The sequence below is a fragment of the Mastomys coucha genome, unplaced genomic scaffold (genome assembly GCF_008632895.1).
Source record: "Mastomys coucha isolate ucsf_1 unplaced genomic scaffold, UCSF_Mcou_1 pScaffold11, whole genome shotgun sequence".
Lineage (NCBI taxonomy): Eukaryota > Metazoa > Chordata > Mammalia > Rodentia > Muridae > Mastomys > Mastomys coucha.
In genome coordinates, this window is record NW_022196893.1 from 5798595 (window position 1) to 5824101 (window position 25507).

At 47.7% G+C, this 25507-nt stretch overlaps 1 protein-coding gene and 3 pseudogenes across 1 annotated transcript; 1 reads left to right on the plus strand and 3 right to left on the minus strand.

Annotated features, from left to right (window-relative positions):
• Nucleotides 1-1056: 1056 nt before the first annotated feature.
• LOC116073965 (lymphocyte antigen 6A-2/6E-1-like) lies at nucleotides 1057-4188 on the plus strand. The gene is made up of 3 exons (XM_031346363.1): nucleotides 1057-1126; nucleotides 2108-2224; nucleotides 3936-4188. The coding sequence occupies exons 1-3, from the start codon at nucleotides 1057-1059 to the stop codon at nucleotides 4151-4153; spliced, it is 405 nt and encodes a 134-aa protein (XP_031202223.1). The 3' UTR covers nucleotides 4154-4188.
• Nucleotides 4189-7532: 3344 nt separating this feature from the next.
• Nucleotides 7533-25507, minus strand: part of LOC116073978 — a 57395-nt pseudogene continuing 39420 nt past the window's right edge.
• LOC116081038 lies at nucleotides 17776-22045 on the minus strand (annotated as a pseudogene).
• On the minus strand, nucleotides 18960-19846 carry LOC116074016 (annotated as a pseudogene).

Sequence of the window (25507 nt, forward strand, 5' to 3'; positions counted from 1 at the left end):
GGGAGGACTGAGACCTGCGGCTCCAGCCCTGACTCCCTCCTTTTTCTCCTCCAAGGACAAGTGGTTTCAGAAGAAGCTAGAATATAGAGAAGACAGGAGTACCTGAAAGAGGGACTCTGTGTAAGTGCCTTTATGATGGGGTGAGGCTTGGTGGTGACTTAACTGCTCACAAATTATGGATGTTCCTGTATGTGACCTCACCCATCCTCTATAAAAAAAAAAAAAAAAGCCATTTGATGGTGACATTGGGAGGGATTGTGACTTGGATTTGTCATTGATGCCCTATGTTTGTTTGCAGAGGTTTTCTGTCTACTGCTCGTTGCTTTACATACATATCTTCATGCATGAGCCGATGCCTAGCGCAGCATGTGAGAGAATTACAGAGTCAATTATTTCTTGCATGCTCTTTCCTATTCCACTATGAAATAAAACAAAAACTAAAAACTAGGAAGCTCCAAACAAGTTGCCTCCTTCCCTTGCTTTCTGAATTTCAAGTGCAAGCCAACCATGGCTCCTGCCCAGCTGCCATTTCAGTCCTCCTGCACCATGGTCCCTCCCCAACTGAGTGGTCCTCCCTTCCCAACTGCTATAACTCTAACTTGAACAGGTTAGCAATAAATCTTGCTAACTCTTAAACAATAAATGTGTTGTCCTGGAGACAGTAAGTCCTGAAACTCCTCCCCTTTCATGATGCCAGCTGGGAGGAGCTGAGGGAAAGTACAGTACTTACTGCAGTCCACATCTGAGAGACCTTGCCACTGTGCCTGCAGCCTGGTCAGAGAAGAAGTAAGGACTGGTGTCAGGAGGGAGCTGCTAGGGGGCAAAGGGAAGAGCCCTCAGGATGGGGCTGTGGGTGTGAGTGTGGGATGAGGAAGGAAAAGCTGGGTGGGGGTGGATAAGAGAAGTAGGCAGACATCTATTCCTTGAGGAAAGCTGTGTGGAGGGTTGGAGGGAGGGAAGATTGGATGCCTGAGTTGTGTGAGAGCCCAGGGATGTGACTGGGGGTCGATTAACTGACTCCCACTTCTAAGGTTTTATCTGTGCACTCCTCCAAGGATGAACAGTTCTCACACTATGAAGTCTTCTGTCCTCATCATTCTTGTGGCCCTAATATGTGCAGAAAGAGGTGAGATGGAAAATGAGAGAGGGGCAGGAAGGTAAAATGGAGATGGAAAAGGGGCTCAGGGTTGTGGGTACACCTGTGCTTCCGTTGTGTGCCTGGTACCCCTGGGTGTGCTGGGGTTAGAGGATTAGGGATTGGCTTTCTGGGGAACCCTCCTCTTCTGGGGTGCTTTACTGGGTCTGTAAACCTGCCAGTGCCTGCCTTGCAACCATCACCACAAACTAGAAGGACTCTTGGACATCACTACCTCTGCCACAAACCCTGGCCTCCAGAGCAGCCTGTCCTTGACTCTACCTTGCTGTCCTGGCTTCCCAGTCAGGACACTGGCCTGTGTGCACACAAACTGGTAGAGGGTTCTTTTCCTCCCCAGCTTGGAAATCAAGTGCTTTGGAATCCTTAACTCTTGGCATTTGACTTTTTCTTATGCCCAGCCCATGCCACATGAGGTCCCAATGCTCGAGCTTCCCTACTCTAAGAGGTTCTGAGCTCTCAGACACGCTATACTTCTAGTTACAGCTGTACTGTGGGAAGCTTTGTGGTACACCTCAGCTTTCAGCTGAACTCTGGGAAGTTCAGTGCTTTGTCATGCTCCATTACCCAGGGTCCAGCTCTTCAGGTGTAGGGTGGGACAGGTCAGAACAGTGCTTCCTGTCTGGTGGCCTCAGGAACTACTACCATACATACTCACCGCTTCAGCAGACATGGAATATCTTTCTATGTCTTCCCAATATGGTGACTGTCTCTCAAATACCTCTTGGAGTTCAGGCCTCTACTGTGAGGCTGGCTAGCTGAGACAGCAGCACTAGGTATATTTAAGTGAAGGTGGCTCTTGGTTTACTTTTGACAATGGTGGAGGTGACTGGGCAGTAATGTCCTTGCTCTGTCCTAGCAGCCAGAAGCTGTGTGGAAGTAAAGATCTTGGAGAGGAGGGGTCTGGGCTAGGAAGGACATGTCCTAGCCCTCATGTATTGGCTTCTTTCTCAGCTCAGGGGCTGAAGTGCTACAGTTGCCTGGGGGTCCCATATGAGACTTCCTGCCCATCAACTACCTGCACCTACTCTGATGGATTCTGTGTTACTCAGGTGGCAGAAGCTGTTGTGGGTAAGTTCCCTGTGGCCTATATAAAGATGGGTGAGGGTGACTTGGGAGAAAAGATCAGGTCCGGGCACTTGTTTTGGACCATGGTTCCCCTCCCTCCAAGTAGAGCTTTCCTGGGCTTGGAGTAGGACTCCCCCAAAGTGGGGACTGTTGGGGTCCAGGGATGTGCTGGGATATGGATCATAGTCCAGGGCTGCCCATTGGCATGAATCGAGTTCACCATACCCCTCTGTTGCCAGTGTATTCATGTGAGGCTTCTGTCCATACTTCATGTCTAGGGTCTCACTGGCTCACTGCTGGACCAGGAGAGCTGGAAGCATCTAGTGAGTCTCTGCACATAGTGAAGCAATCTGGAGCTTAGGCTAAAGTAATGAATTAGGAATGTTGTTAGAAAGAGACCTTAGGACTTATCAGATCCTCCACAGTGCCAGTTTCAGGCATATCCTCCAGGTAGACAAGGCAGAGGCAGCCCCGCCCTGCTATCCAGTTTCCTGGTCCTGCCCACAGCCTGCCTGTCTCCTGGAGTAGGTCTCCTAGATACAACTGCCTGGGGAACTGCAAGAGTCTGAGAGGGTGCTTGCCCTTTCTGCTGTGCCAATGTGGGATCTTACACTGTGCTGTGTCCTTGTGTATGTGTGTGTGTGTGTGTGTGTATGAATGTGGGGGCATATGTATGAATGTTTGTAATGTAATGTATGTAAAACTCAGAGGACATCCTTCAGTACAATTCCTTAGGCACTGTCTACTTTTTTACCCAAATGAGTTTGGTTCTCCTGAAACTGCCATTTAAGATGCTATGTGTCTGGAAACCAAACCTGCGTTTCTGTAAAAGTAACAAGTAATGTTTACTGCTGATTCATGTCTCCAGTCCCAACAACCTTGTTTCTTGAGACAAGATGTTTCACTGGGATCTATGATTTGCCAAGGGTGCTGTGGGTGGAGAAGACAGAGGCAACAGAGAGTTCCGAGGACCTCCGGATTCCCATCCCCAGCACAGACATCATATCCAGCCCTTCCATGCTTGGCTGGCTCTTTACATGGTAGTTGAGGATTGAACTTGGTTCCTCAGGTTTCCATGTGGCAAGCACTTCACTGACTGAGCTGCTTCCCCAGTACATTGAGTGTGAGGCATGTGTGTACACATGTGTGCATTCACACGACTGGGGCAGTCCAAGTGTATGGGACCCAGAAGATGATGGGAATCGTCAGTGACAACTATTTTATTTACTGAGAAAAGATTTCACACTGAACCCCAAGCTTGCAGATTGAGCTGGTCTAGCCTAGGAGCTTACCTCTGGGATGACCACCTTTGTGTCCTGAGTACAGAGATAAAATTAGGACACCATGCCTGCCCATCTTTTGATGGGCTCTAGTGATGGGAACTGGGGGTTCATGCTTCTGCAGCACACAAACACTTTACCCACCAAGTCTCCTTACTAGACACTGTTTTGATTTTTGATTCATTTGTTATTTGAGATGGGGTTTCACTCTAGCCCCAGGATAGTTGAGAAGCCCCCATGTTCAATCCCCGGTTTGGGATTGAACTCATAAAAATTCTCCTGCCTCAGTCTTCCAACTTCTGGGATTACGGATCTAAGATACCATGTGAGGCTTCAACATGCCTTAGAGACAAGACCTGGTGGCATGTGGCCTAGACTTTGGGAATCTATGTTGTTCCTGTATAAGAAGTGAGTCACCCCCTGATGTCTTGCAGACTCTCACAGAATCAAAGTAAAGAACAGTCAGTGCCTTCCCTTTTGCCCTTCTAATCTGGAAAATGTCGAGATCCTGGGAACTACCCTCAAGGTGAATACGACTTGTTGCAAGACAGACCTCTGCAATGCAGCCGTTCCCACTGGAGGCAGCACCTGGACCATGGCAGGGGTGCTTCTGTTCAGCCTGGGCTCAGTCCTCCTGCAGACCTTGCTGTGATGGTCCTTCCAACGACCCCACCCTTGTCCTTTTATCCTCATGTGTAAGCACTCTTTTCTGGAACCCTCTAGTGATGACTTATAAGTTATAGAGGCTCTGAGGTGGGAGTAGTGTGTGGAACACCGTGTTTCAACTTTATAGCCCCTTCTGGGTAGATGCTCCAATGCTCTCTAGGGATTTCAGATCTGGACTTCCTGAAATACCATTTTGTTGTGGCTTATTGCTCTTGACCTTGGAGGCATGTGGTCAGCACCTGGAAGTGGCAAATTTCCAAGGTATTATGCCATTAACATCCCCACATAAGCATCTGGGGTCCTGCAGGGTTGCCACGTATGTCATAATGTCCCCTGTTGGGTTCAATAAACTCTTTGTTCTCTCAGGCTAGATCTCTGTTTTTCTTTTGCTAGACTGAGTTCACCGAGTCCTGCCTGCCAGGTCACATCTCTGCTCTTTCAGTAGGCTACACTAGCTATCCCACTAGCTCAGAGTGGAGACCTCTTGGTTCGGGCGGGCTTCCCTCAGGGCTGATGCTGGAGGAAGAGAGAGGGGGATTGAAAGATTCCCAGAACTGGGGAGATCCTTACTCAAGTCTCGGGACGATGCAACCACCCAATGACTCACGAGAGACCGAACTTGCTGCAATCACATGAAGTTAATTGGGGATAGGCCAGTACCGGGGTCGATCTCGTGACCTTGTCGGCCAGAGGAGTTCGATCCCTGAACACAAGAAATGAGGGGTATTTAAGGGAAAAATCACAAGCTGGGGGCGGGGAGAGGGTTACCAAGGAAACAGAACATAAAAACAGTGGAAAATTTTAGAGGGACACAGCCCAAAGTATTCAGTTAGGGAGGAAAACATATTCATTCTAGGAATGTAATCTTCATCTACCAGTCGACAGGGTGGAGAGTCTCATAAATCAGTAGACCTTCATTCCTAGTTCTGCCCTCATTGTGGATCATTCAGGAGGGGCAGGTATTGGGAACCAGAGCCCTGAGGCTCTGAGTTAACCAAATTCCTGGATCTAGCTACTCCACCTTTTTTGGCTTGTGGCAGAGGTTTTCCATGCCCCCTTTTAAGTAAAGGTTACACATTATACATTATTAAATGCCCTCATTTTAAATTCTAAGATTCTCCACCCTGAAGGATAAAGAGCACTGTGCTTTATCTGCAGAGGCTTGTGGTTTGGCAGGCTTAGACCCCTCTTCTCTGCCTTGGGAGCACTGGTTGCACTGTGCCTTCTTTATGTAACCTTCTCCTCAGCTGCCTTCCTCCCCTTTCCTACCCACATTGGTGGAGATAGAATCCAGGGCTCATGCATGTGTAGAAGCTCCATCAAGCCACACATCAGCCCAGGGCACTTCCAAAGAGCACTTGCTTGTGGTGGGGAAGCCCAGGAGATGAGCAATCAATGGTGGGTAGGGGCTGCCCTGTCAGATTCTTTTAGTCCAGAGGTGGAAACCATTTCCTGCAGGGGCTTTTGTCTTACCTCTCCTGAAATGCCAGGACTGGATGTAGTCCATGTAGATCACTACCTGGTGATCTTCTGCTGTCTGATGAGCCAAGGCTTGGCCTGCATCTCCAAGAATTTATGTTTTCCTTATCCCATACCAGTTCCCTTTGAAACCTTAACCATGGCTTCTAGGTTATAAAATTCAAGCTTGTGAGAGATATCATTTGTATTTTACAACAGCCTAAGTGAGTATCTAATCCTTGAACCAGGCCAACCCTGACACACACAGGCATTACATTTACCTCAGTCCAGTTGTTCTTCCTAGGCCTTTATCTTGTGCATTGTTTCTAAGTCAATAAGAAACCATCTTATGGATGAAGCTATATGTAAAGATCTTCAATGTAAACATGTCTTAAGCTTTACTATACTCATGGGGCTGAGGTGATGGTTATCTGAATACTTCCCTAATGTGTGCTGTGCTTAAATAAATATGGTTAAAATAAAATGGTCTGGGCCAGACTCTAGAAGTCTTAGCCCAGCACTGGTATTAAAACCAGGATCATCAGAATTTTATTCATTCCTCATCCTTATTATTATTTCTGCTGCCTATTCTAAAGTCTACACACACACACACACACACACACACACACAGTGGAAGGAGATTTAATAAATCAGTAAGTTGTAACCCTAGGACTTCTTGAGTCCCAATGTGAGGTAGAATTAGGACAGAGGTTGGAGGTTAGAGGTTAGAGCTTAAGGCATAGTAAAATAGTTCTCGTCATAGTGGGGTCTAGCTGAGCACTGTCCAATTCTTCTAGGCTATTTTTTCAATGTCTGCAAACCCCCACTCCCCCTTTCAGGATCTTCCGCTGGTGTAAAACCAGACCCTAGGTCTTGATGAAGAAAGGAATTTGTGGATGGGCCTGAAATTAAAAGCAGAAAGAAAGGTGTTCAGGGAAGGAATACTGGTTGGAAGAGAAATGGGTGATAGTTTCACAAGGATGAGTGGTAAAAATAGTGCATTAATACCATATGTACTATCATAAGAAGGAACCAAACTGAAGCCATTTTGAATACAGGTCAAATAACGTTTAAGTTTTTAAGACCTCCCTGAGTGACTGACATCCTGCTTGGCAGAGAGAGACATGCATATGGTTAACTGATATCCTGATTGACAAGTTAAGACGTGAATGCTAGGCAAGTTACCCTGCCACAGTAAATAAACCAACCTGATCAGGCCTAGGTACAATGTTATGGCCTAGTAATGATTACCTATGTAGCCTGGCATTTTATGTCATTACTGATGGTATAATTAAATTTTCTCATTCGCTGTTACTAGGAAACTTTCTCAGTTATGAGAGGCTTTGTCCATGTCAATGGTCCTTACATGATGGTGTTTCCACTTGCTGGAAGGTTTTTGCTTTCATCACATTCATTAACAGTTCAAAATGCAAATCTTCACTGAAGACTCTGTCCAGCAAGACCATCACCCTGGAAGTGGAGCCCAGTGACACCATCAAGAGTGTGAAGGTCAAGATCCAGGATAAAGAGGGCATCCCACCTGACCAACAATGTCTCATCTTTGCAGGCAAGCAGCTGGAAGATGGCTGCACCCTCTCTGATTACAACATCCAGAAAGAGTCGACCGTGTACCTGGTCCTCCATCTGAGGGGCGGCCTTTAACTTTTCAGTCTGTATTCCCAGTGGGCTGTGATGGCATTACTCTGCACTCTAGCCATTTGCCCAAATTTAAGTTTAGAATTACAAATTTCAATAATAGCTGAATCCCCGGTTAAAATGTTATAAAGATTTTGTTGAATGGAAATTTAAAAAAAAAAAAAAGAAAGAAAGAAAGGAAACATTCTCATGCTTTGGTTGAATTCAAGGGAGGGGGTGAGGATTGAAAAGAAAAAGACAATTAGACAACATTATGACAGGACTCCAGCCAGTTCTGAGGCTGATGCCAGTTTATTTTCTCCAATCTACTTTTATATCATTCTAGGTACATACAAAGAATGTGGCCGGTCCTAAGGCATAAATAAAGTATGTAAGGATCAAACAAGCATAAACTAAGATAGTCAAGTAACAAACAAGACAATAAGCAGAGTCCAGTGGTATTCAGGGACTTATCAAAATGATCAAGATCTTGAGCCTGCTTCCTTGTTCTAACCCAATGTCAAATTTTTCCCAATATCCTTGAAGTGGCACTAAGAGCTCTCCTGAATTTGGAATAAGACTTCCATTTTGAGTAGGGGTCAAATAAATTTATGTTCCCAAGACATCTCTGGGATTTAGACATGTATATGGGTAACTGGCATCGTGGTTTGCAAGTTAAAATGTGAATGACAGGGGCCAACTCGCCCAGTGAAACAGCAGACAGCTGTCTACAGGCAGTAAAGGTTAAAGACATATTATAAAACTATAATCTGGTCATGTAAACATGGGAACAAAGGGAGAATAATTTATCAATGACCAGTAACAAAAGCCAAAGTCTGGGACCAGGATTAACCTGCAAATTCTGTGTTTGTCAGCGCCTGTTAAGGTGGATGTGGTGAGCACAGGAGTCAAAGTGAGCAGCTAAGGAATCAAGTCAGACATGGACAGGGAGAGGTGTACAGTGTGATTATTCCCAGTTGGGCAAAAAGTGTGTCATTATATCCTGGCTGGGCTGGAGAGGCATTGGCTTGGCCTAGCATATGTCTGGAAGATTAATTCATCTCAAGACAATTATCCTAGCCTTTGCCTAGTTCTAGCTATAACACATATTTTTAAAAATCCCCAACACAAGGCTCCTCACAGTGTCTTCCGTAGCTCCTCTCCATGGTGGGAGACTTACTTGCTCTTGTCTTGGTAAAGTTTTTCTCTCTTTCCCCACTCATGTGTCCACATCCTTAGTCATCATAGATGTGAGACAAAGAACTCCAAAGCATCCGTCTCAGTTTGACTTTGATGACTCTTGATTGGCTGGCACCTTAGTACCCAGGCCAAGCACATCTAGGCTGGGAAAGGCCTTGTCCATCTCACCAGCAAAGAACCCAGGTGGCACCTACATGCAATCCTTTTCAGAGAATTTGGCTCCAAGGGGCCATCCAGCCCATTCTATTATGGCAAGATGGTCCTCTTCCTTGGCATAAGCCAATGCGGATATGCCAGGCCTTGTACTCAGAGACACCCAGAGCTCTCACACACCACCCTGGGTCACTAAACAGGGGATATAACAGTACTGTCTGGCCACTGTGTGGAGTGGAGCTCCACTCAGTGTGAACAATCCATAATTGCAGAGAAGGTCTTGTGTTCTTCGGGTACCCTGGGAATAGAGATGCCAGGTCACAGAAAGGTTATGGGACATACATCACTGGTTAGGAAAAAACTGCAGAATCCTGGGTGGAGGCTGTAACATACCCCCACCCTCACCCCCAGCCACCTAAACTGAGTGTGTGGTACAGGTACCTGGAGAACAGGGTCAGGGAGGCAGGTAGGTGTGTGTGGACCAGAGTGGGCAGATAGAAGGATCTGGGAATGAGATACCCCACCCACCCATAGGTTCACTTGCTGTAGGGATTGAATCAGAAATGTCCCCTGTGGGGTCAGGTTTTAACCCTTATTCACCATCTGGTGGGAATATTTTGGGAGGCTGTGAAAGTTTTAGGAAGTTTGGGGTGGGGCTTGAAGGTACCACCTGGTCCCTGGTCCCAGGTCCCCTCTCAGCTTTCTAATCCACCCTGACATCAGCAACCTCTCCATACCCTTCCACTGGAGGGAGCTGGACTCTACCATGCCTTCCCTACCATGACAGGCTAAAACCGAAGCCAAATACATCTTCTTAAGTTGTTGCTGTCTAGTCATGTGATCCCAGCAAGACTACACTAATTTGTCTGTCCCATACCAAGGGCCTCCCAGCACCCTCCTTCTTTTCTTGGACAACCTCTTCATGCCCAGTGGAGCCCACTCAGCCTATCCAGCCTTAAGCTGCCAATCAGTCTCCTAGACCCTCTCTGTGATCCTTACCTTTGCCCTTACTCAGGGACTCTTCCAAGGCCAGGTAACCAGTCATGTCCACCAGGCCTCACTTCCTGCGGTGAAGCTTCAACCATTTGTGATTTTACACCACCTAGGCATTCTCTCCAGTCCTTGTGGCACTGCAGACTCTGTCCCCTCCCCTTCCTCATACAGTGGCCAGTGAGCCCTCCTAGGACTCCAGATCTGACTTTGAATTGCATGCTCACCCTCTGCTGGGCCTCAGGCTTCAGGGACAGCTCTATGTTGAGTGTAACTGTCTGTTGTCTCACTGGATGGTTCCATACAGATCATGGCTGCTCTAGCCAGAGAAGGCTGTACTGAAAGCTGGAAGAGGGAAGGGTCTCTGGGGCAAAGAGGCAGTGAAGTAGCAGGAGCCAGGGTGTGGGGAAGCAAGAGTTTACCGTCTCTGAGGAGTGAGATGCTGCAGTTCCAGTGTATGAACAGGGGACCCAGGTGGAGCAGGATAGAGTATGGCTGCACCTGTGGCTTCATCAGGTCCATCTGCCACTCACAGCACTTGACAGTGTGCCAAGAGTCAAGGGCTTTCTTGAAGAAGCCTATGGCCTGCATTGGAAATACTCCTTGTCTGTCTCCATGAGGAGCAGAAGGGTTTTATTCCTAGGCCAGGATGTCAGGGAGGAGCAGGCTGCTGAGTCCTAAGCAAAGGGTGTGGTGTCTTCCCTTCTACCCCAGGACAGGGCATCACCTTGCAAGTCCTGGGATGGATGAAGGTGGGATGTGAGGTGGAAGACAGGAGGTACTAGAAGGGTGTGTATGGTGGGAGAGGGTGTCTGAGGACAATGGTCCTCACAACAGGGTGCAGAAGAGGCCCAGACCCATTGGCAACAGGAGCCTCCCTGGTAAGGCCCTGAACCCCTCCCAACTCTCAGGAGCTCTGTTGCAGTGATCCCCTGAACAGCATCTTCTGGTGATCCTGGCCTGAATATTGCTCAATGTCCACTCGAAGAAATGGTTGGAGTTGGGACAGGTGGTGGCACAGCGTTTGCTGATCTAAGCTCTGTTCTTTATATCTGCAGAAGAGAAGAGAGGGTATGTAGTCCTATTAACCTGAACCTATAGCTGCCCATGGCCACGTGAACTGGATTTTCCTGGAAGGGAAGCAGGAACCTGAAAAAAAATGGGGGATCAAGGTTGCGAGAGAAATAATTGACCAAGCCTGAAGATAATATATATATAACATATATATATATAATATTTACATATATTACATATTACATATATTACATATTACAGTATAATATATTACATATATTATATATATATGTATATATATTTCACAAAATGAAAGTAAGTCTCTGGGCAATGAGATCTTGTGGGGACATTAACACTTGCAGTTGGCAGGAATCTGCCTGCCAGGGGCTTTTTTGTATCTACCATGGGTGTTGACTCCAAGCTAGAACTCTGAGAGATAGCAATGTAGCAGACAAAAGACCTTTGTCTGGTTCACCCCAGGTGGGTGAGCCATTTCAGAGGAAAGCTAGTAGGCTATGGAGGGGTCACATGAGGCTAGAGGGGTGAAGTGGGGGAAGCATCCAATGTGGAGACTTGGTGGATAAAGGGCTTGTGTGCACAAGCATGAGACCCAGTTCCCATCACTAGAGTACATCAAAGCATGGGCAGGCATGGTGGCCTACTTGTATGCCTGTCCTCAGGACACAAAGATGGAGATGCCCGAGGTAAGCTCCCAGGCTACACTAGCTCAACCTGCAAGCTTGGTGTTGAATGTGAGGTCCTTCCTCCGTAAATAAAATAGTTGTCACAGAACATACAAATCAACTTCTGGGTCCCATACTCTTGTACCTCCCCAGTGCATGTACATCTACACACGTGTACACACGTGCCTTTACATGCAATGTGCTGGGGAAACAGCTCAGTCAGTGAAGTGCTTGCCACATGGAAGTCTAGGTACCAAATTCTTTCCCCAGCAACCATGTAAAGTGCCAGCCAAACATGGAAGTGCTGGTTATGATCTCTATGCTGGAGGGGCAGGCAGTGGGAAATTGGGAGGTCTAGGAGATTGGAGTACTGGATGTGATCTTTATAGCGTGAAAAGGGATTAGCAGGTCATTGGAAATCTCTGCTACCTTCCTCAATTCTACCCTGAGCATTCTTGGCAAATCTTTTGTCTCAGTGGAAGATTTTCTCTCAAAAACCAAGGTGATTAATACTGGAGACATGGCTCAGCAGTTAAAAGCAGTTGTTGCTCTTACAGAAGCCCAGGGTTTAGTTCCCTGACACACAGCATGGTTTACAACCATGTGGAATTCCATTCAAGGGAACCAAAACTCATTTGCCTAAAAAAGTAGACTGTGCCCAAGGAATGGTACATAAGATAGTCTTCTTATCTTTACATGTATTATATTACATTATTCATACCTGTCTTAGTCAGGGTTTCTATTCCTGCACAACATCATGACGAAGAAGCAAGTTGGGGAGGAAAGGGTTTATTTGGCTTACTTCCACATGGCTGTTCATCACCAAAGGAAGTCAGGACTGGAACTCAAGCAGGTCAGGAAGCAGGAGCTGATGCAGAGGCCATGGAGGGATGTTCTTTACTGGCCTGCTTCTCCTGGCTTGCTCAGCCTGCTCTCTTATAGAACCCAAGACTTCCAGCCCAGGGATGGCACCACCCACAAGGGGCCCTACCCCCTTGATCACTAATTGAGAAAATGCCCCACAGCTGGACCTCATGGAGGCACTTCCCCAACTGAAGCTCCCTTCTGTGATAACTCCAGCCTGTGTCAAGTTGACACACAAAACTAGCCAGTACAATACCTAAGCAGCCACATTTATAGAAACACACAAACACACACAACAACAACAACAACAACAACAACAATAACACAGCACAGTGTAAGATCCCACAGTGGCACAGCAGAAAGGGCAAGCGGCCTCTCAGACTCTTGCAGTTCCCCAGGCAGTTATATCTAGGAGACCTACTCCAGGACACAGGCAGGCTGTGGGCAGGACCAGGAAACTGGATAGCAAGGCGGGACTGCCTCTGCCTTGTCTACCTGGAAGATGTCTATAAAATGAAACTGTGGAGGATCTGATATGTCCTAAGGTCTCCTTTCTATCAACACTCCTAAGTCATCCCTTTAGCCTAGCTCCAAATTCCTTCATTATGTGCAAAGGCTCACTAGATGCTTCCAGCTCTCCTGGTCCAGCATTGAGCCAGTGAGACCCTAGACATGAAGTATGGGCAGAAGTATTACATGACTACACTGGCAACAGACGGGGATAATGAACACCATGCATGCCAATGGGCAGTCCAGCTTGATGATCCACATCCCAGCACATCCCTGCACCCCAACAACCCCCACTTTGCAGGATTCCCACTCCAACCCCAGAACAGCTCTACTTGGAGAGAAGGGAGCCATGGTCCACAACAAGTGCCCAGACCTGACCTTTTCTTCCAAGTCACTCTCACCCATTTATATAGGCCACAGACAACTTACCCACAACAACTTCTGCCACAAAGAACGCACAATAAGTCAAGAAGTCCGATCAAGCTGACAAATTTTTACTTCTCCCACACAGGTTAAATACTCATAAAAGCCAGATAGGGTTAGAGGGGAGAGAGTAGGGTTGCTTTGTCTCCTGGGAGTGTGGGTGTTCTCAAGACCAGGATATTGGCTAGGTTCATCAGGGGGAACAGAACAGAATAGGTTGATAGGCACCTGTCTGCAAGATCCATAGCTATTTGTTCCCAGCTGGGCTAGTACTTTCTCACAGAGGCAGCTGTTAGTTCTCATTGCTAGGCACGTGACCACAAGATCTATAACAGGTATTCTGTAACAAAATGGGTTGCTAGATACCTAGCAGCAAGATTTATAACTATTGGTTCTCATCTGTGCTAGTACTTTCCCACAGAGGCCAAGGGTTTGTGTCGGTAAGCACTTCTGGCTGACAGGACAGTTAATGTTCAGACAAGGTTGCTCCCAACAAAGAGTTAAGGATTCCAAACCCCTATACTTGGCAGCCTGGTCAGGAAAAGCCTCTGTCTGTTTGTGTGCACACAGGCCAGTGTCCTGACTGGGAGGCCAGGGCAGCAGGGTAGAGTCAAGGACAGGCTGCTCTGGAGGCCATGGTTTGTGGCAGAGGTAGTGAGAGCCAAGAGTCCTTCTGGCATGTGGTGATGGTTGCAAGGCAGGCTCTGGCAAGATTACAGACCAAGTAATGCACCCCAGCACAGGAGGGTTCACACACCACAGGCCAATCCCCAATCCACTGACCAGAGCACACCTCAGTCACTGGGCACACAACAGAAGCACAGGTGTAATCACAACCCTGAAGCCCTTTTCCATCTCCATTGTACCCTTCTGCCCCTCTCTCATTTTCCATCTTACCTCTTTCTGCACACACTAGGGCCACAAGAATGATGAGCACACGGGACTTTGCATCGTGAAAACTTCATCCTCGCAGAAGGAGTGCGCAGATAAAACCTTAGAAGTAGGAGTCAGTTAATCGACCCCCAGTCACATCCCTGGGCTCTCACATGGCTCAGGCATCCAGTCTTCCCTCCCTCCAACCCTCCACACAGCTTTCCTCAAGGAATAGATGTCTGTCTACTTCTCTTATCCACCACCCACCCAGCTTTTCCTTCCTCATCCCACACTCACACCCACAGCCCCATCCTGAGGGCTCTTCCCTTTGCCCCCTAGCAGCTCCCTCCTGACACCAGTCCTTACTTCCTCTCTGACCAGGCTGCAGGCACAGTGGCAAGGTCTCTCAGATGTGGACTGCAGTAAGTCCTGTACTTTCCCTCAGCTCCTCCCAGCTGGCATCCTGAAAGGGGAGGGGTTTCAGGACTTACTGTCTCCAGGCCAACATGTTTATTCTTTAAGAGTTAGTAAGGTTTGTGGGTGACCTGGCCAGCCAGATTTATAGCAGTTGGGGAGGGAGGACCACTCAGCTGGGGAGGGACCATGGTACAGAGGACTAAGAGGACAGAGGGGGAGGGGCTTGATTGGAGCTTGCCATTCAGAAAGTAAGGGAAAGGAGCAATCAGCTCAGCCCTTTCCTGGTTTTTGTTTTCCTTCCTTCTTTCTTTCTTTCTTTCTTTCTTTCTTTCTTTCTTTCTTTCTTTCTTTCTTTCTTTCTTTCTTTTTCCAAACAGAGTTTCTCTGTGTAGGTTTGTCTGTCCTAGAACTTGCTCAGTAGACCAGGCTGCTTCAAACACACAGCTATGAAAGGCTTGCTGAAGCTCCAGCTGCTTCTGCTACTCCTACCTGGCTTTTTCCTGTTTTTAAATAGAAGGTATGAGTTGCAGTAGCTCAGAGCCTAGGGACTTCCTTCCTATAAGCAGGAAAAAAACTGACAAATACCTGGAGACTGGCTCTGGTGAGCAAGCCACCAACAGGGTTTCTGCATCCACAAAATGAGAGTTCTGAGTCAAGAACTAACTCATAACTGGAATGGAAGTTACTAAGCAGTGTCTGATGTGTTTCAGCAATTTATGGGGCACTGGGCAGAGATAGAGAGCTGAGCTGGAAATCATCCTGAGATGACACCACAGCAAAAGAAGAGGTATGTTCAGAGGACAACTGAGTCTCAAAATGGACCACAGAGTAAGTGAAGTTCAGGGCATCCACTTAAGCAGGGAATGCTACTTACACTCCTGGGCCTCTACCGTAGCACCATTAAAAACCCCTTCTCTGTTACCCTATGATCTATCATGGAAGCAAACCACATTTGCCTCCAACACTGCCAGCACAATGGTAGGAGGAACAGAGCAAAAAAGAAAAGTTGTCTCTGTAATTCCTTCACATGCTGCGCTAGGCATTGGCTCATGCATGAAGAAGTGTGTGTGAAGCAAAGAGCAATACACAGACTACCTCAGCAAACAAACAGCGTGTCAAAGAAAGATTCAAGTGACAATCCCTCCCAACGTCACCATCCAATGAGTTCCGTGTATCAATATGATGAAGTTTTTAAAATAACTACGAAAGTCCTCAATTGAAGTATTTTCAACCACACTAGTGAAAACATCAGGTAAAGGGGTTACAGTGAATTCAGGACACCTCTGCTATAGGCTCCAGGTGGAATCTGATGACTCATGGGTCTCTGGTTGGAGGAAGCTAGGGTTTTATTAATGCGTTCCTAAAGATTCTGTTAGTCATGGGATGTTACATCAGAAGTAACAAGGAATGGCCATTCAGCATGGTTATGAAATCCTGAGATAAATTACAATAACTCTGAACCTGCAGCGCTGTAACCTCTGCACAGTCTCAGACGTTCTGTTCTTTACCAGCTTTGGAGATGGTTCAGTGCAAGGTGCAGCTCCTTTCTGGAACTTTCCTTTGAAGTCCCCACCTCCATTTTCTGGTAAACATCTGGTTTGTCTCTACTTAAGGCTTAGTAGAAAGAACATAATACCCCTTGCCTTGGGAAGAGACAGGACAATCTGGGTGCTCCAGAGATTAGAACATTTTGTATCAATGTCCTGCCTTCTGCCCTTGAAGAGAGTTCACTCAGTTGGGCCTGTCAATCGCCTGGCCAAGAGATGCCCCCTTGGAAAGCTGATTCAATAAAATCATGCTACAATGGGACATGGTTCTGTTATAAAAAGGAACAGGGTGCTGAATGGTCAGAACTTGGGATGCACCCTAGAATATGTGAAAGAGGGCAGGTGCAGAAGGTGTGAACTGCTTGGCTCTGTTTATATAAAGTATCCAGAACAGATGAATTTGTAAAGATATAGGGAAGATTGTCAGGAGTTGGGGGAGGGGTGAAGAGTATCTGCATAATAGGTGTGACATTGCCTGTGGAGGGATGGTGACATTGCCTGTGGAGGGATGGTGACATTGCCTGTGGAGGGATGGTGACATTTCCTGTGGAGAGATGGAAAGGTGGGCTTAGAGTCAGCACAGACACTCTAGGCTTTTTCCCTGGGCACAGGGATTATGATCATGTGACCCCCGGTTTGTACAGTAAATGCCAATTCTCCACCACAGGCTGGGCTCACACTCATGTTCTTCCTGCTTGCCTGTCCCCAATGCTGGGACTGCAGGTCAGCACAACCACAACCGACTTAAGGTTTTTATTCTTAAGTCTGGGATCTCTGTTATTGCTTGTATTCTGGTGTAAGACACCATCACCAAATCTAAGTCCAAGGAATTCTCCTGTGTTGTAACAACTGTAGATTTGTAACTGAACGCAGTGGGTTTGCCCCAAAGAAATGGCTCAGGGATGCCAGGAAAGAGAAAATGAGAGTCCAAAAGCTAAACAAATCAGGATGGTAATGGAGAAACTTACACTTTGGAGGCTGAGCTCTATGTCAGGCTAGAAGGGAGCAAGCCTCAATTCCAAATTCAAGTGCACAGAGGGGCGCCCCTAGAGGCAGAAGTTAGCATTACAACCAGCAAGTTTATGGTTTGGATGAGTGAGGACAGGTTTGGGCTGGTTCTAAGTGGCTTTCTTTGAAGGGCATCATCTGAAACAAACAAGCACAAAAACTGAAAACTAAGCCACTGTCCTCCTAAAAGCTGACAAATGTGTCACTGAGTTACTGCTTAGCTCGTGAGACGACACTGTGGATCTATTTGGGTTGGCTTTAATTATTTTATTTTATTATTATTATTTTTTTTTTTTGGTGTGGTGTGTGAGGTAAGGATCACTCCATTCTGATGGTACCCAGCTGTCCCAGAACCAGCTGTGCAAACACTGTTGTTCTCGACACAGACAGACATGGCATAACTGTTAAAAATCACCCCAGCTTGTACATGAGTGTGGGCTTCTGGACTCTGCTCGCTCCTGTCCCTTCTATGTTTGCATTACACTGCCCCACCCCCTCAGCCTCTACTCTTGCTGTCTTTGGACTCCAGTCTAGGGCTGAAAATTCTCTGGACAACTTTCTACTGGAGCAAAGTTCACAGAGACGATGCTGCCCCTCTGTGGTAAAGTCAGCGGGTTTCCAATCCTGCATTCCACCTTCACCTCTGGCTCAAGTAGGGCGCTGAAAAATAGCTGGGCTCTATTGCATGTTTCAGAGCCATTAATTTTCCCTGGTGTCCCAGCCCATCAGTGCCACACTATGGCCCAGAGTGAGCACTACAAGCGTTGTTGGCCTAATGGATAGGGTAGGGGAGGAGAAGGGACAGGGGCTAGAAGAGGGGCTCCAGAGGGCCATCAAGGCAGAGGCACTACACATACATGCATGGTGTTGATGAAGCCAGAGCCAGGGCGCCACCCGGTCAGCACAATGACTACATCTCCCTTCTTGAAGAAGCCTCGGGCCTTGCCAACATCATGGCCATGTTTACATGAAGGTCAACGTCCTCAGCCCAGGCATTCAGCATCCTTACACAGCACAGGGAAGATGCCACGGTTCTGATGGGCCTGGCGAGCAGTCTGGGGATTGTGCGTCACAGCAATGATAGGAGCCCAAGGGCGGTACCTGGCCACTTGGTGAGCACTCCTGCCAGACTTGGTGAGCACGATAATGGCACTTGAAGGAGGCAGCGCCTGAAGGAGGCCATGGCGGTACCTTCTGTGGGGTCACTGGTAATGGGCACCAGGCAGCGGAGTTCCTTGAATAGCCGCAAGTGGTAGATGGCAGCCTCTGCCTCTGGGGCAATCAGGTGCTGCAAGCGAACAGCCTCCAGAGGGTAGTCCTCCTTGGCTGTTTCTCCAGACAGCATGATGCAGTCTGCTCCGTCCAGGACTGCATTGACCACATCACTGCACAGGTGGGGCGTGGCTTCTTGATCATGCTCTCCAGCATCTGTGTGGCACAGATGAATGGCTTCCCAGCCCGGTTACATCGTCCAATCATCATCTTCTGAGTCAGAAAGACCTTCTCTACAGGAATCTCAATGCCCAGGTCACTATGAGCCACCATGATCCTATCACTGGCCTCCAAGATCTCATCAAACCTGCCAACACCTTCATGGTTCTCGATTTTGCTGTTTGATGTTTTGATGTTTTTGCCCTTCTCTCCCAGGACCTTCCTAACTTCATGCACGCTGGCTGCCTTGTGGATGAAAGATGCAAACACCATGTCCACATCCTGTTCCACCCCAAACTTCAGGTCCTGGATGTCCTTTTCTGACACGGCGGGGAGGTCCACAGCAGTGCCAGGCAGGTTCACACCCTTCTTGCTGCCCAAGGAGCCGCCATTCTCCACTTCTGTCACCAGGAAGTCCGCACCTTTCTCTTTCATCTGCAGTGAGATGAGCCCATCGTCCATGTAGTTCTTGCTGCCCACCTCCACCACCTTGCAGATGTTCTTACAGTCCAGCCACAGGATGTTCTAGTCACACTTCTCCATGTAAGCATTGTCCAGGGTGATATCCAGAGTGACTCTCTTCTTCAGCTCCACCTCTGCAGTGCCGCTGCCCTTGATGAGTCCAGTCCGGATCTCAGGTCCCTTGTATCCAGAGCCACCAAAAAGGGAGGATAGAGAATGGGATCAGATGCAAAACGTTCTGCCTTTTTTTTTTTTTTTTGCTTTATTTTTTTGTCTTTCATAATAAATTTAATTTGGATAAAAACAGTGTAAGTTTGAGGCTGATGGGGGAACAGTGGGGCTCAGATCAAACAAAAGCAGTAACATTCTCAGAATTATCTCCTTGGCCTGACCTCTTCCTGTGGTGTCCAGAGTCCTGGAAGGCTGGATAGCTACACTGGGGCTATTGCTAGTCAACTAGGGAGGGGACAAGTGGACCAGCCTGTGACCTCACTTCCAACTCGGGCATGGCCCCACTTTGTTGGTCGGTTGCGAACACTGTCCTTACCAAGGCCCAGCGTCATTAGCAGCTTTCTCTGTGTCTCTGGACCCAGGAGTTGGTGATGCCAGTATTGGAGGCCATGTCCTGGGAGGTGAGTGCATGTACCTGTATCACTCAGTGCCACTCACTGGCTTTAGAGCAAACGTTCCCTAACTACAGAGGCAGCCTGGGGATCATTAGATGAAGTACTCTTTCTTCTCTCTGCCCTTGGCTGAGTCAGTCTCCATCTGGAGGATGGCGCTGGGCTCCCCTTCTGCAGGCTCATAGGTGATGTAGCTGCCTTTGTTCTAGTACAGATAAAAGAAGATCAAGGTCATACTGAGAGCAGGGTAAGGAACACGGTGGTGATAACAACTGCAGTGAGCTCTGTTGCTGGCCTCTTCAGCTTGTGGGGACAGGGTCTCAGGGGCCTGAAAAACCCGCGTGGTCATCAGTTCTTCCGGAGAAGATGTGGCCGGTAGACTGTTCATCTTTGCTGAGGGCAGACTATCTCGTAGGGAAGTCTATCTTTCCAGTCCCACGAGTGGGCAGGGCTGGGCAAAGCGCGTCCTTTTGAACTCGCCGGGGTGGGAGCGGCCGAGAGTCGCCCGGGCCGCGCCCAGGACCCCGCGCCAAGAGGCTGCCAAGCCCGGGCCGCGGTGGGAGGGACAAGAAGGAGCGCGGGGCCGCCCTCAGCAGGTTCCCCTGGGAGAAAAGGCCACTGTCCAGGAGCTGCTCCGCCCCCGTGCCCGACTCTGCGGCCCGCAAGAGGGCGAGCGAGCTAGCGAGAGCGAGCGAAGGGCGCATCTGCAGGAGCGCAGTCCGTGACTGCTGGGCGACTTAACGGAGCACCTCCCGGGGCCACCTGTACCTTCCGCATACGACCTTCCAAGGAGGTGGTGGAGAGTGGAGAGGGACATTCTTGATGGTCTCTGTATGGTACTCGTGGGTTCCATGAGAGAAATTCAGCTGAGCCACATTCATTCCAGACTTAATCATCTCCTTCAGCATTTCCAGATCCGGAAGCAGGGCCAATGGTACAAATGATGCCAGTGTTGCGGGCGTGATGGGCATAGAGTCAATGTCCAGGCGGCACATGTGTTTCAGGAAGATGTCAGCCATGGCTGCATGGAGCTGCTGGGTCTGAATGAAGGCAGTCCCTGCTTCCCTGTGTGGCTTCAGCAAGGTTCCTGAAGTCCTCGGGGCGTACTTCAGTTCCTGCTGTGATACCTAAAGAGGACACCTGTCAAGTCCCACCCTTACTACTTTTATGCCTCAAGTACCCTTCCATTTATTTAGGCCTGCCTTCATTTCTTTCACAGCTTTTAATGACCCAGGCTTGTGGCAATTTGTTTAAACTTATTCCTAGTTGTCTGCTTCTGCTTCTACTTTAGGCTATTGTAAAAAGAACTGTTCCCTTCACTTCCTCTTGCTCTTCATTGGTAGTCTATAAAAACATCACCAGCTTTGTGTGTTGACCTCATCTCCTGCATTTTGCCTGACTTTTCCCCCTTAGCTCTTCCTACTTAGTACAGAACCTTATTGATGGTTCTGCTTTTCCACGTAAATCCTTTAATAGAGGGTGTGGAGAGCAGGGCTTGGAGAACCCACCTGTGATCCCAGCACTGAAGGACCTCAAGTTCAAGGCCAGACTGGTTTATAGAGGGTTGGAGGCAAGAGCCTGAGAGCCTTGTGGGCAGAGCTAGTTCCTCTCCTTGGCCAGCAGGTGGCATCTTCCCCCACCCACCCCAGTCGTCAGGTGGTTATCTCTGCACACCTCCATGCCCTGATCTCCTCTTTTTGGAGATCATTCCAGTTGGGTAAGATCTGCTTTAATGGCCTCATTTTGTCTTAGTTAACAGCCCTGTGGCAGTACAGCTGAGACACTAGGGACATTGGGCTCTCAGGGTTTCAACACATGAGACTCAAAATTTGAAGGTTAAAAAGCTGCTTTGAATTTTCTTCAGTTGTGTGTTCCTGTTTATGCTGGTTTGTACATGCTTGGCCCAGGGAGTGGCACAATTAGGAGGTGTGGCCTTGCTGCAGTAGGCCTGTCGCTGTGGATGTGGGCTTTGAGACCCTCTTACTGGCTCCCTGGAAGTCAGTCTTCTCCTAGCAGCCTTCGGGTTAAGAGGTGGAACTCTAAGCTCCTCTAATGCCACATCTGTCTGAATGCTGCCATGATCCCACCTTGATGATAATGGACTGAACCTCTGTATTAGTCAGTAGAGTCACGGAACTCATGGGGAACACCGTAAGACTAGTGGATTCCATGATCATGGGCCCACTGTCACACTTCTCTGGTTATGAAATGAGTTCGCTGGGATGAAGCAATACTGTGGAATAGCATGATGGTGGATAGGCATTCTGTAAGTCCACGGATGGTGGTTTTGGCAGAAGGATTATGTACAGGAAAATTAAATCCATAACCAGAATAAGTATCTACTCCAGTAAGAAGAAAACTTGTCCTTTCCACAGAGGAAGTGGTCCAATGTAGTCAACCTGCCACCAGGTTGCTGGCTGGTCACCTCAAGGAACAGTGCCATATCTGGGGCTCAGTGTTGGTCCCTGCTGTTGGCAGACCTGGCATTCAGCAGCAACTGTAGCTAGGTCAGCCTTGGTGAGTGGAAATCCATTTTGTTGACCCCAAGAATAACCTCCATCTTGGCCACGATGGCCACTTTGTTCATGTGCCCGTTGAGCAATGACAGGAAAAGCTGGGGAAAGAGACTGACTGTCCACAGATCAGGTCATGTTATCCACTTTATTATTGAGCTCCTTCTCAGCTGAAGCCACCTTTTGGTGAGTCATTTACATGGGACACAAATATCTTCACATCCTTTTGTAGCTGTCCTGCAGCCACATGTACTGATGGGTTTTCTGGAGATGAGCTCAAGAACCTGTAAGCCATTTTGTATCTCCTGAATCCACATGGAAGATCCATAAAAATTAGCCATAACACAGATGTGTTTAATCAGCCATCTTTTCATTCAATTCTCTCGTTACAAGCCAACACGTAGAATAAAATAGGGCAAAACCCCTCCCACAAGTTGGTCAGCAACCTGGCCCAATCAGCAACGTCTTCTTCAGATTCAGGAGGCGGGACTTCCAGCATAATTGGAACTTGGAGAGAGGTGTGGCAATTAACAGGAGGTGGGCAGAGGGATGTGGTTATCAGGGGCAGGTGGGATCTGAAGAATCAGCCCTCAGGCAGGGGGGTTACATCCTTTGACCATTTGGAGAGATCTATCCACAGACTTCTTCCCCAGATGTCTTTCTCATCAATTTTCCAATTGTGATCTTTCCAAACCCCTGACCATCCAGCCAATCCATACAGCCCATGAGTCAATGAACAATCATACATCTGGCCATTTCTTCTTCCAAACAAACTGCAATACTATGTGTATAGCCCAAAGATCTGTCCATTGTGAATATTTCTGTTCACCTGTATCTTTCAGGGTTGTCCAGGGAAGGGGTTTTATTGCTGCAGCTGTCCACTTCTGGGTGGTGCCTGCATATCGTGCAGAGCTGTCAGTAAACCATGTCCTAGTATTCTCTTCATCAGTCAGGGGATCTTAGGGAACAACCCATGAGGCTATAGGCACATTCTTGGCAGCAAATGGCATTGTAACAGGATTAGAAACAACAGGCATTTGACCAACTTCATCATGTAACTTGTTTGTGTCTTCAGGACTTGCTTGGGCCCAATCACATATATGCCACTTCCATTTGATGATGGACTGCTGCTGTGCACGTCCTACTTTGTGGGGGTCCAGCCAGCGGGCCCACACTTCGTGGGTGATCTCGGACTGGAGATTTATTGAGAACCTGTTGAGATAAGCGGGTGGGAGAGACACAAAGAGAAGACACCAAGTAAGCTTTATCAAGGTGTATCTTTACTTGGGAAAACTGGGTATATATAGCAAAAGGCAGAATAGAAACCAAAACAATCTAGTTTTTTAGCATAGACGTGATAGCAGGCATAGAAGCACAACAGTCTGTATATACAACAAAACTTCAAACGGAGTTCTGGCAGAAGCAGGCTGAGTTTCAGTTCTTTTGATTTTCTGAGCTGCATTGTCAGTGTTCCCCACTGCAGGTGGCCAGCTTCTGCTCCCAGCCTGTGGGGAATGCTTTCATATTCCTAATCACTCCCAAGCAGAGCGGAAGGAACCCACACTACTTTATGACTTGGAGGATCTGATAACACCCAACTCAAGATGGGCAGTTCAGTCTACAAGAGAATTTGCTGTCTTATTATCAAGCGTTCAGTTTCCCCTGAGGCCCAATAGCAGGCCAAGAGCTGTTTTTCAAAGGGAAAATAGTTATCTACAGATGATGGTAGAGCTTTGCTCCAAAATCCCAAAGGTCTTTTCTGTGATTTACCTACAGGAGTCTGGCAGAGGCTCCAAACAGCTCAAGTGCCATCCAGTGTGTTGGGTCATACGGTCTAAGTGGTAGAGCAGCCTGCACAGCAGCCTGGACCTGTTGAAGAGCCTTTTCCTGTTCCAGGGCCCACACAAAGCTAGCAGCTTTCCGAGTCACTTGGTAAATGGCCCTGAGTAACAAACCCAAGTGAGGAATGTGCTGTCTCCAGAATCCAAATAGACCCACTAAACACTGTGCTTCTTTATGGTGGTGGAAGGAGCCAGGTTTGATAACTTATCTTTCACCTTTGAAGGAGTATCTCTGCATGCCCCACACCACTGGACTCCTAAGAATTTCACTGAGGTAGATGGTCCTTGAATTTTGGTTGGATTTATTTCCCATCCTCTGGTACACACATGTGTTACTGAAAGACCCCGTAGGGAGTTCCTACTCAAGTCCTGGGAGACATGCACCCAAAGAACACGACAGGCCATCTTGATGTAAAAAAACATGAGGCAATTTTATTTCGGGAGCTCCGGTTCGAACCCCAATCTCACACAGGAGACCAGGAATCGACCTGAGGTTCAGAAGTTAGGGGCTTTATATAGGAAAAAGGTTTGAGGGAACAAAGGAATCCAGGTGGCTATACATGATTGGTTATTTTAAATGTAGTTCGTGCAGATCAGAGTTGAGAATTCCTAAAATGGGAAGTGAAAAAGGAGTGCTTATTCAAGGTTTCTAATTGACCCTTAGCTAATACCTAAGAAAACCAGATGGCTCATGGTCCATCACTCAATGTCGGCCCAGGCGAGTCCCAGGAGCCTGGGCTCCTGACACAACCTTACATTTTGCCCTATCTCTATGTTTTATGCTTCCCTGACCTGGGCTCTGCTAACAGCTTCTCCCTGACCTGGCAGCCCTCCTAACAGCTTACTTTGATCTCTATTCACAGGCTTGGCCCCTGTGGTTTTCAGTAGTCCTCTCTAACACTGGTCTCAAATTTAACTCTTTCAATCCCGGGCTTATGCGGGCAAGTTCGTGCTGAATTTTTTATTTTCCTTTTCATTACTAAGGAGTCCAAAGTGGTTGCTACTTCCTGCTCACTTGGTCCAATCAGCATAATATCATCAATAGAGTGCATCAATGTGATATTCTGTGGAAGAGACAAGCAATCAAGATCCCTTCTAACTAAGTTATGACACAGGGCAGGAGACTTACTATATCCTTGAGACAAAACTGTAAAGGTATACTGCTGGCCTTGCCAACTGAAAGCAAATTGCATCTGGTGGTCCTTATGGACAGGTACTGAGAAGAAGGCATTTGACAGATCAATGGCTGCATACCAGGTGCCAGGAGATGTGTTAATTAGTTCAAGTAATGAAACTACACCTGGTACAGCAGCTGCAATCAGAGTTACTACCTGCTTTAGTTTTGCACAGTCAACTGTCATTCTCCATGACCATCTGTCTAGTGCACTGGCCAGATAAGAGAGTTAAAGGGAGATGTGGTGGGAACCACCACCCCTGCATCTTTCAAGTCCTTGATAGTGGCGGGAATTTCTGCACTTCTTCCAGGAATGCAATACTGGTTTTGATTCACTATTTTCTTTGGCAGAGGCAACTCTAAAGGCTTCCATTTAGTCTTTCCAACCATAAAAGCCCTAACTCCACAGGTGAGGGAACCAAGGTGAGAATTGTGCCAATTTCTGAGTATATCTGATGGGTTTTGAGTCGCGGCAGAAAGCGTCTGCAGACACCAGACCCAGGCAGTTTCATGTGTAAGAG